Below are 12166 nucleotides of genomic sequence, written 5' to 3' on the forward strand. Positions count from 1 at the left end.
GAAGTAACAGCAATTAGAGGAATGGGAAACCCTGAGATCCTCCCAAGCTAACACCATCAAAGAAAGTGAGTCAGTACAGGTAATCGGAATGAAACCTCCAGGCGGTATCCCACAAATAAAGTGGAACACCAGGCAAACCATCTCAGCAAGAGTCATATGAGCCCTCACAAAACAAAACTCAACAAACAGGTTAGAGAAACAAAATAGGGTAACCAAGAGTTGCCCCAAAATCAAAATGTAACCACATGAATCATGCCATTAAAATTCACAAAAAGCAACCAAGGGTATGAGGCATAAACCTCTTGTCAAACACATGCATCAAAAGGGTATCAAATTCACCCATAATACCTCATACATTTAGAGCATTCAAATTAAAGGCATAAAGATGATGGATATAGGGCAAACCTGATTGGAGAGATCGGTTGAAATCAAATTGCACGGCTGGATTTGCAAACCAATGTTAGGGTTTGCTTGAGCTGAAAGTGTGTGAGTCAGAATGAACCTTTCAGAGTTGCCTGGAGGTTGCTCTGAACTCTGTTAGCTTTTCTCTCACTATCTTTTTCCCCAGGGTTCTTCTCTCACTATCTTTTTCCCAGACAGGGTAATAGGAATAGAATATATCTTTGTTTCACTGAAACTCTGAATTTATAACCTGATTTTGGTAGCTTAGTGGGCTTTTGAGAGAGGTCCAAGTCTGAGATTTTTTCTTTTATTTTTTTATTTTTTTATTTTTTTTTTTTTATTTTTTTTTATTTTTTTTCGTTTTCCTTTTTTTTTCGTTTTTTTTCGTTTTTTTTTTTTAAATAAAGCTTCTTGGATCTGATTCTGATTGACATGATGAAATGCAATGTGAAATGTTAAACGACCTAAAAATGAATGCATGCATAAGGGGTAAAGTGTATGCTTCCAGGAAAAATGAAGGGTAAATTTTGGGGTATTACAGCTGTCATCACCAAAATGATGATAGTAATATCAGGGTTTCAAAGATCGTCATCACCAAAAGGATAATGGTTAGACCATACTTCAAAAATTTACATCACGAAAAGGATGAAAATAATACCATATCTGCAAAGATCGTCGACATCAAAAGGATGATGGTAAGATCTATCAACAAAGCTTGCTATCACCAAAAGGATGATAGTAAGACCACAAACTTGCAAAGATCGTCATAAACAAAAGCAATAACATAGAATAAATTATACAAGATGATGGAGAAGAAAAGCAATAAAGAAAACAATAATTTGTAACCCAGTTCGATGGAACAACATCTATGTTCGTGGGATTGACTTCCAACCCAAGAAAGGAAATTCATTATTAGTAGTTTAGTATAGTTAGTCTTACAAGAATCAATAAATCTTATGTTGTTCAATGTCTCTTTTCTAACACTACCCAATGACTTTCTATTTTGGACTCTCCATTAATATGGGATCCCCTCTCACTTTCTCTCAATCAGTAAACTCTAGTTATCAACTTTAATTAACAATGTTAAATATTGATTTACAACTCAACTAGACAAATTTACAACTATGTCAAGTTACTGAAATATAGTGTGGTGTACATACAACAATAACAAGAACTCAAATAAACCTTAGTACTCTAAAGATCCCCAGTGTATTGTTTGATTTCAAGTGTATGTTTTGATCTCCTTATATAGAAAAAGTATTTTAGGCTTATCTCCTTGGGTCTTTGATTTAATTTCGTCTAGAATATTTGCACTGTTGGATATTATTTGTTCCATAAATATCTCCAACAGAAAGATATGATTTGGTTTGTTTCAAATTCAAATTAAAATCACATTTAAATCTAATTTGATCTTCACAGTTGTCCAACAAATCATATAATCATATTGCTAAATAAAAGTAATAAAATCTAATTGGATCTTCAACAGAAAATTCCTACCAAAATGCAGCAATTTGGCATGTTAAGGAAGACTCAGATGTCGTACCCACATGTCGTGACATCGTGTCCAGTATGTGCCCCTTTTGCACCAGAAAATCATCTTGAATTAGTTGAGTAAACTTGAACACTTCTTCATGTTATTATTTTGCAAAATGCATTCGATCCAAAAGGAACAATACTATTGATCTGCAATTTTTATAAATAGGGTCTCTCATTCCATTTTCTTTACAAAAATCATAATGAATTTGTATCCCCATCTTACATTTGTGTATTTCAATGGAGCAAATCTCACATTTCAGTTTAGGGTCTCCAAGGGCATACTTCTTGTCGATCTGAAATCCTAATTGAATACTCTCCTGCAATATTCAGAAAATTGAAGAGTTGTCAAACTTTAGTATCATTCACCCTCGATTGACAACGAAGGAAAGATACGGTTCACCATGCTTGAACTGAAGACAGATGATGATTTGAAGCTTATGTGGAGTACCTTTTATCGTTACTCAACAAAGGGTTTGATTGAAATGAATGCAACGACTCAAAGATCAACCGAACATATTATAAGGATGTTGCAACGTATTAAACCACCCGTTTGTAATGATATGTAATGTTAAATTTATGTAATGTTTATTGATGTTAATTTATGTTAGTTTTCCATTCTATCCTTGTTTCTACTTATTGTTGTTTTGAACTAACATAGTATATTTTGAAGATGCATCTCCGAAAAATTCATAGACTAATGAATTAAGGGGATTACTGAGATGCATCTTCGAATAAATATTTTATGCATACAAAAATGCATCTCTGAACGCTATAGATATTTGAGACTTTTTCCGATAGTGGAGAAGGTGGAAAGAGTAACCCCTAATTCCAATATTTCATATTTTTTCTTCCCACACGTTAGTTTGGATAGTTGGCTGAAAAGTCTTTAATATGTTCCTATCTGCATGGCAGCTTCCTCTACCTAAGTAGGTTCCATCTTTATAAACACTTTGACCAATCATCATTTCCTTCTAAACTAGTAGTAATTAATCCACATAAATTGAATATAGAATAGTTTATAGTAGTTGAAACCTCGGTGACCAAACACGTAATTAGCAGCCGCGTGAAAACCTATTTTAGAAACTTCTCTTACACGTAACTTACATTTTCAATTGTGAAACATTCCACATGAAAAAACACTAGTACTATGTCGTCTAATGTTACACAATTATATATTTATTGGTTCGGTTTTCTTTATTGTAACGAAATGTTACGTCTTTCCAAAACCAGCTATAACAGTTGGCAAGTTTTAGCTTTTCTACAAAGCTGTCATATTACAATCGCTTAATCCAAAACTGTTATCATTCCTAGGGAGCATAAAACAAAGTGTAATTACAAAGTTTTAGTATCATTCCTAGTATATATTTTTTGATCTTTCTCTGTAATTTCAGAGTTTTCTCTTCTTGTTTTGTTGAACTCTTTCATTTGATCTTGTTTGTTACAAGAGATTTATTTTTTGAGTCACGTATTTATAATTATAACATAACTTAGGTAAAAAAAAATCGAAAGTTTCATTTTTATGTTTGAAAAAATGAAGGGTTCAAATAATCAATACCAATCAAACTATGTTTCAAAGATTTTCAATGTTCAGCTCCACTTTATAAATTTTCTCACCTATGTTCTAGTTTTGACCTTTGGTTTAACACTTGGGATAATCTTAAGTTTCTATCTTAAAGAGTGCACTTTTAGTTTACAATTCACTCAGTTATCGCTCTCTTCTATACAGAAAACACCGTCGTTGCCACCGCCGATTGCGGTGAAACAAGAACGGGTAGGATTGAAGGATTTTCTTAAGGTTCCTCCAGTTATGCATGATATGGATGAGGAAGAATTGTTATGGAGAGGTTCTATGACATCGAAGATATCTGAATATCCTTTCGATCGAGTTCCGAAAGTTGCTTTCATGTTTTTGACAAGAGGTGCTGTGTTTTTAGCACCTTTGTGGGAACAGTTTTTCAAAGGACATGAAGGGTATTACTCAATTTATGTTCATTCTAATCCTTCTTATAATGGATCACACCCTGAGAGTCCTGTTTTTCATGGTAGGAGAATTCCGAGTAAGGTTAGTTTTTTTTTCTTCTTCTGTTTCATTATTGAATTTCAGTTTATTCGCCGCAGCTTGTTGTCTGTTTGTCTTCTATTTCTGTATAAACTTTGTCTTAATCTTCTTTTTTTCTTGTTATACAGGAAGTTGAATGGGGCAATGTGAATATGATTGAAGCCGAGCGTCGGTTACTATCGAACGCACTTCTCGATATCTCGAACCAACGATTTGTTCTACTATCAGAATCTTGCATACCGCTCTTCAACTTCACAACAATCTACTCTTACTTAATAAACTCTACAGAAAACTATGTCATGGCTTACGACGATCCTAGCCCGGTCGGTCGCGGCCGTTATAGCATCCAGATGTTACCTGAGGTTTCCCTCAGGCAATGGAGAAAAGGGTTCCAATGGTTCGAAATGGACAGAGAGCTTGCTCTAGGAGTTGTGTCTGATAGAATATACTTCCCAGTTTTTCAAGAGTATTGCAAAGGTTCATGTTATGCAGATGAGCATTATTTGCCAACTTTTGTTAGCATAAAGTTTTGGGAAAGGAATTCAAATAGGAGTTTGACTTGGGTTGATTGGTCAAGAGGGGGCCCACATCCAGCTCATTTTTTGAGGTCTGATGTTAATGTTCAGTTTCTGGAGAGCTTGAGGAGCAAGAAATGTGCGTATAATAATGGAAACAGCACCAATGCTTGTTTTCTGTTTGCTAGGAAGTTCTTGCCTAGTACTTTATCAAGGCTTTTGAAGATTGCACCTGAGGTTATGCAGTTTGAACACTATGATAAGCCCAAAAAACATAAGCTATCACTTAAACCAATTATTTGATTCTTTTTTGTTTGTTTCATCTTGTAAGTTTTTCATTGTCCAGTATAGACATACACACACAAACTCATTTGATCAATATAGTTAATTTCTTTCATGGATATCTGTTTATGTGTTTTCCTTTTGGGCCTTGAATCTCATTAACAAAAAATCAACAATGTAGAATCATCAAAGTAACTACACCCATTTTAACTAGGCATATGCATATGATAGGTAAAATTGGGATAAAGGATCATCAAACAAATCCAAGATAAGAAAAAAAAATGACCAAAATTTGAAAATAAGACCCCCCTATAATGTGATTTACAATAACCACTACCATATCTAGAACCTTTCATTCATTCCCAACAAAGCTAAAACCCCTCCAAAGTTTTTTACTGACTACTAGTGCCAACACAGGCATCTTCAGACAAAGAAGGTGAGTCAGAGACAGAGCCCGCCGTGTCATGACATGGTGACACTTCGACCCCACGCAAGTCCTCAATCATCTTAACAACGTGTGACATTCTCGGCCTTTGATCAGGTGAAGCAGCCGTACAAGACATAGCAATCTGAAGCAACCCAACCATTTCCTCTTCAATATCCTTATACCTCATCAACTCCAAATCAAAAACCTCAGCAGTCCATTCCTCTCTCACAACGGATTGAACCCACCTAGGAAGATCAACCATCCCACCACCATAACCACCTCCACTTCCACCACTCTCCACAGCAGATGGACACTTCCCTGTGAGCAGCTCTAGCAACAGAACACCAAAAGAGTACACGTCAGATTTCTGCGACTGTTTTCGACCGTCGGTTACTTCAGGAGCACGGTAACCGTTTGATCTACCACCAGCTCCAATTGGGCTTGGGCTGTTGAAGATTGAAAGCCCAAAATCCGACACCCGTGCGTTTCCTTGCTTGTCAAGGAGGATATTAGTAGATTTGATGTTACCATGGGTGAGTTTAAGGGATTTACATGAATTGTGAATGAAAGTTACACCTTGTGCTGCTCCAGCTGCTATCTTGAGCCTTGTGGTCCAATCCAGTGGGGTTCTTCCAGGTCCTCTGTTTCCTGCAATAATGACACCATTTTAACCTATTAGGTTTTGGTTATATAAATTAACCAAGCAATTGGGCTCAAGTGGTTAATGAGCTCCCCCTAAGGAACGAATCGTTTGGGAAAACCCGAGTTTGACCCCTGGTGTGAACAATGCTTGGCCAAGCCATACTTACCTCTCGGCCGAACTCAGGATTACTAGGGCCCTATTCCCCTAGAAACCAGAGGGTGAAAACCAAAAAATTACATATTTGACATCCAATGAAAGATGCTGAAATTTTGGAATTGATGAGACTGATTTGTACTTTTTGGTCATATTCAAAATGATTTTACTGATAAAAGATGAAAAGCAAAAAAGAGACAAATGGTGTTCAGAAAAAAGAAGATAAAGCAAAGTAGTACTACACTTTTTTTAATAATGAAATGGGGTCCAGGAAAAGAAGACAATAATAGTCTTCTCCAATGCCTAATGTGCAGTGGAGCTACTGTCAATTTTATTAGCTACTTTTGTCTGCAATTGCTGGAAAAAGTGCACTAAAGAGTTGGAATTTGGAAAAAAGAAGACAAGGAATAATAAAGTGAGTTTAAATGTGTTTGGTTCTCAAGTAACACATTGATTTAGAATGGACTTATTTTGGAAAATTGAGCATCCTCTAAAAGTAAAATGAAAAGTAAATTCAAAATTATAATCAATTGCATAAGCCAAAAATACCACAAATTATAGCTTAAGTAGACTCAAATCAATTTTACTCTAAAACATTCAAAAGTGTCAAATGATAACAAACCTGCATAAATCAAAATTTTGGATCAAGAGTTAAATGGTAACATTAAAATAAAATGTAAATTGATTTTGACATAGTTAACTGCCGAAAAAATAATTGATTTTGTCTTTTGAAGATTGAATCTAACTTGATTCTAGATTTGATTTTTACATTGTATTTATTTTTCAACAAGCTTTTTACATGTGTCTAAAAAATAAATAAATTTTTCTTCAATTAGATTTTAACTAAATCAATTTACTCAAAGTTCAATTATGGCTATGCATAACCAAACTCGTAGCTTAATGCAAAAATGTTATAATAAATTCATTAATTGTAGAATCAGTTTTATCTAGGGTGGCCAACGGACATGTCCGCCCGTTTAAGTCCGCCTCACAAAAGCCCGCAGAAAAGCGGGATGGACGGACACTTCAGGGTGCATGTCTAAAATCTTGTTCATAAAAAAAATTAGAACATGATGGAGCGGGCCGGTAGGCACGTCATCTTTTAAGCATAAAAATGCAAAACAATTGCGATAATGTCCGTGCCTGAAAAAAAAAAATAGGGCGGGGCGAAGCTGATACATTAGAGGGTGCTTCCCTACAACCTTAGTAGGTCGGGCCCGTTTTGCCACCCCTAGTTTTATCTTTATCAATTAAATCTACAATGAAATAGTATTGGTTGATTATCCACCTTCAAAATCTAAAATGGAAACCCAAAAATATGCTGCATTATGCATTCTAAACCTAATAAAGAAGTGGGGGCTATTTCTTATCCTCCTCGTAAAATTGATTCACATGTAAACCTAATCAGGCATGGGGAAACATACATGTTATGGCTGTTGGGCTGGTGCAAAAAATTGTAGAAAAAATAAACCAATAAAATTTCAACTTCAAAGCAGATAACCCACTAATCAGAATTGACTTTCCCTCACCTAACCAAACACAACTAAAGAACAAAAAGAAAAATCAAAACTTCATTTGTTTTATCTCATACCTAATATTCCATAACCTGATTTCTGAGCACCAAAAAACAAACAAAGATCATCATTTTCTAACTGTAAATTTGTAATAAGAAAACAAAGAGTAGAAGTAGTAAAAGTAGTAGTAGTAGTAGTAGTATACCATGAAGAAGCCAGAACAAAGTAGCATTAGGCATGAAATCATACACCAAAAGCTTCTCTTCTCTTGCAAAATAATAAGCTCTCAAACTCACAACATTTGGGTGCCTAATCCTGCCAAGAACCTCCATATGTTGCTCAAACTCTCTCTTCCCTGCAATCTGTGCATCTTTCAATCTCTTCACAGCAACAACATTTCCATCATCAAGCACAGCTTTATAAGCAGTTCCAAATCCTCCTTTCCCAAGCATTTCAGCTGAAGCACGCAACAAATCCTCAAGCTCAAACCTTTTCTCGCCTTCGAAAAACACCATTCTACCCCTCTCAAACCCTCCTTGAGTTGGATAAGGACTTGATGAATACACTATCTTTTCGCTTTCAAATAGCTTCAACCCTTTTCGTTCTTTCGATTTCGAAGAGTAGTTTCTCCAGAAATAGCAGTAGAGAAGTAAACAAACGATTCCGAGAACTAGAATGTCGCCTACTATGATTGCTATTAGAACTATTGGACTCATTTTTGAAGCTCTTTTTTCATGGCTTTTGGGGTTTGTGGTCGTTGGTGTAGTTGTTGGCATTGTGCTTGGTGAAGATGAAACTGTTGTTGTTGTTGTTGGGGTTTCACTGCTTGGTACCAATGGTGAAGTAGCTATGGCACCTTCGGATCCAGGCTTGTTCGGTTCCGCTTTGCATTTCTCCAACGGAGCTCCACAGAGAAACGAGTTTTGCCGGAAAGAGGATTCGGAGAATGTCGACAGAGTTCTCGGTATCTCGCCGGATAGACGGTTACCGGAGACGTTGAAGTCTTGTAAATCGGGAAGGTTTAGTTTGGGAATGAGGCCGGAGAATTGATTCTCATCGAGACGGAGAGTGAGGAGGTGAGGTAAATGGTTGACTGTCAACGGAATCTCGCCGGAGAAGTTATTGTAAGACAGATCAAGACGGTAGAGACGGGAAAGGGAAGTTGCAGTCACCGGGAACTCGCCGGAGAAATGGTTGTGAGAGAGGAAGAGAAGCTTTAGTGAAGTGAAGTTTGAGAGACTCGGAACTTCACCGGAGAAACGGTTTCCCTTGAGACTCAAAACTCGGAGCTGAGTTAGAGAAGTTAAAGGCTCAATGGAGCCTTGGAGTTCGAGATTTTCGAGAACGAGTCGGGAAACTCGGTCTTTTACGCAGGAAACGCCGTCCCAAGTACATGGGTCGGTGCCGGTTTTCCATGTTATGAGTTTTTTGGATGGGTCTGAAGCGGTTTTGAAAGCTACAAGAGCTTCGAAATCTGGATTTTCAGAAGATTGAACAATGAGGAGAAAATGGGAGAAGGTAAGAAGAAGAATGAGAAGAGAGAGTGTTGACGCCATTGTTACTCTGCAAGTGCAGAGAGAGAACGAGAGAGGAAGAAGAAGAAGGAGTGAGAAATGAATAACGGTATAGTGTGGTGTAATAAGTGTGTGAAGAAGAGTGTTAAAATTGTAATTAATGTGAAATGAAAGGGGTTAAACGGTAATGAAATCGGTTTAATAAGTAGGATAGGTTAAAAAACGTAGAGGCTCAAACAGAAAAGTGTGTGCTTTAATGCGTTCTTTAGTATTTGTGGTTTGTTTTGTTGAAGTGAGTTGATACGTTGCGGCACGTGAAATTACCATAATGGACAATTTTTTAATGCCTCCATGAGGTGGAAGACTATACTATCCTTGCTTTTGGAATGGGTTTTAATGATCACTTTGTTTTGAAAGACTATACTCCATATATATTAGAATATCATTCTTATTATTAGAAGTCTATCCTTTCTATAATATATATACTCCCTCCGTCTGATGTTATAAGCAAATTTCACCTTTCTAGATTCATTAAATAATTAATGTATCTGATTTAATATCTGTTATTATATTATTCTATAAATAGAAATGTTTATTTTAATACTTTAATAATAATGATATTATAATAAATAATAATAATATTATATTAATATTAATATATATTAGGTACAAGAAATGTGAAGAAAAATACAAGGGAGGAACATGTTTAAATATAAATAAAAGGTAATATTCACTTAAATTAATTTAGATTTGGATCTTCCCTTTTGTTTTTTTCTTCATTACCCACTTATATTTGTCTATGTCTCTTTCTTAATCTTACTTTCTCTTTATTATAAAATTATTTTTCTCTCTAAACCCTCAAAAAAAATATGGATATAATAAGAGAATTTTATGTGAATGCTATCCTTCAAAGAATATTTAATTTTATATGGTAAGAAAATTATTCATGTTTATCTGAAAGATTCTTTTATGGAAACTCTCGATGAGATGAATTATTTTTTTGGAGAATTCTTAAGGAATAATTGGGTTTATGATAGGATAAGACATATAAAATAGGCAACACTAACACACCTACTCAATTTAAGAAATCTTACCTCACCATTGAAGCTCAGACGTAGCTAACCTTTATCCTACATAATATCACACTCAAAATTAATACCTCTTTAACAACCCTACCTACGACCCAACTTATTTGGAATGTCCTAACAAATTAAGAGATAGACATATCTAAAATCAACTAAAATAAGATTTGCGCTATTGGGGATTCAACTTCCGAGTCTTCCTTAATATTTTTGAGATTAATCACAAGATTGTGTAAAGTATATTTCCCAGACCACAACCATTTATGCATCACTTCAAAGATGGATGAAGATTTCGTTAACCACTATTGTATGACAAGAAACCATATAGCACAGAACTGACCAACCATTTCACCTGCAGCATCCCAACTGTTGAGAAAATATCAAGTGTGAGTAATGTGGGTAATAGTCCCTGGTTGGAAATGTGGAGACTTGAGCATTTATAAGTGAGAGAACCCACTCACATATCACCTTAAGGTTTTAGGTGAATATGTGGTGTGTCTCTCACAAAGGTGTTGCTCTAAAAAGAAGAAGCATCACAATATTCAATGCTCCCTAGTGAAAAACTCCATCAACATATGGTATCATGAGCCTTTGGTTCGAGAAAGGGATCGGCTTACTTGTATCGGAAGTGAACGGCACCACAAGGGTGGTGAATAAGAAATGTTATGTTGAAGAGTGTCAACGACACCAGTGTGGTGAATAAGAAACGTTATGTGCGGTTCAATAGTTTGTGGAAATAAAAAGAGCTTCCATTTGAGGAGGGTGTTGAGAATGTATCAAGTGTGAGTAGTGTGGATAATAGTCCCACATTGGTTGGAAATATGGATACTTGAGCATTTATAAGTGAGAGAACCCACTCACATATCACCTTAAGGTTTTAGGTGAATATGTGGTGTGTGTCTCACAAAGGTGCTGCTCTAAAAAGAAGAAGCCTCATAATTTTCAATGCTCCCTAGTGAAAAACTCCCTCAACACCAACAACATCAACAAGAATATTTAGGTTTGGATGCTTTGGATCACAACATGTACACTTACTTAACAAATAATTTGGATATTAGTGATTGATAAGTGTTAATTTTACGTTATATATGTTTGCACTTGTTGACTTATTTCATAAGAAATTGTTACAACACCCTCCCCCCCCCCCCCCCAATTTATCGATGAAAAGTAAACAAACACCTGTTTGGACTTTTCTTGCATGTATTTATCAAAAACAGGCGAAGAGAACTGGAAAATCATGAATCACCATGAAAAAATAGGGAAAAGCAAAATCATAAAGAAGTAAGGCTCTTTAGGCCCAAGCTACAGGCGCACAAGGCGCATAGTAGGGGTAGGTGGCATGATCAGGTGTGAGAACTTCATGGTGAAGCAAATGTTAGCGCACTAGTTGAAAGGGTAATGCGTTGGGCGAGAAAAGGCGGCCAAGGACACGTGGAAGACATGTAAGTGTTGCTTGCTGAAGAAGAAAACTTGTTTGGTCAGAGTGGCAGAGAATGGTATGCGCATTGGGCGCTAGGAAAATGTGCCCAGCATGAGCCTCAAAATTTTGCCTATATATAGAAGTTTTCAGTTCAATGCAAATTGAGTTTCAGAGAATCGCACAATTACATATTTGGAGTAGGTTCACTCAAGTCTACAACAATAAAATAAAAAAGAAAACACTTAGGTTTGGATACTTCGGATCACAACATGCGCACTTACTTCACAAATAATTTGGATATTAGTGATTGATAAGTGTTAAATTTACGTAAAATATGTATGCACTTGTTGAGTTACTTCACAAGCAATTGTTACCCCCCCTCCTTCCAATTTATCGATGAAAAGTAAACGAACACATGTTTTGACTTTTCTTGCATGTATTTATCAAAAACAGATGAAGAGAGCTAGAAAACCATGAATCACCACGAAAAAAATTGGGAAAAGAAAAACCATAAATAAGTAAGGCTCTCTAGGCCCAAGCTACAGGTGCAAAGTAGGGCTAGGTGGCATGACCAAGCGCAAGTACTTAATGGTGAAGCAAAGGTTAGCGTGCTAGTTGA

The 12166-nt window shown here is 36.0% G+C and overlaps 2 protein-coding genes across 2 annotated transcripts; one reads left to right on the forward strand and one right to left on the reverse strand.

Moving 5' to 3' along the window:
* The first annotated feature begins 3047 nt into the window (after positions 1-3047).
* Positions 3048-4913, forward strand: LOC127098535 (glycosyltransferase BC10). The gene is made up of 2 exons (XM_051037148.1): positions 3048-4000; positions 4126-4913. The coding sequence occupies exons 1-2, from the start codon at positions 3458-3460 to the stop codon at positions 4813-4815; spliced, it is 1233 nt and encodes a 410-aa protein (XP_050893105.1). The 5' UTR covers positions 3048-3457; the 3' UTR covers positions 4816-4913.
* A 59-nt stretch (positions 4914-4972) lies between these two features.
* LOC127098534 (probable leucine-rich repeat receptor-like protein kinase At1g68400) lies at positions 4973-9297 on the reverse strand. Its single transcript, XM_051037147.1, has 2 exons — positions 7737-9297; positions 4973-5869 (listed from the first exon to the last, which is right to left on the reverse strand). The coding sequence occupies exons 1-2, from the start codon at positions 9085-9087 to the stop codon at positions 5187-5189; spliced, it is 2034 nt and encodes a 677-aa protein (XP_050893104.1). The 5' UTR covers positions 9088-9297; the 3' UTR covers positions 4973-5186.
* Positions 9298-12166: the final 2869 nt, after the last annotated feature.

The sequence above is a fragment of the Lathyrus oleraceus genome, chromosome 6 (genome assembly GCF_024323335.1).
Source record: "Lathyrus oleraceus cultivar Zhongwan6 chromosome 6, CAAS_Psat_ZW6_1.0, whole genome shotgun sequence".
Taxonomy (NCBI): domain Eukaryota; kingdom Viridiplantae; phylum Streptophyta; class Magnoliopsida; order Fabales; family Fabaceae; genus Lathyrus; species Lathyrus oleraceus.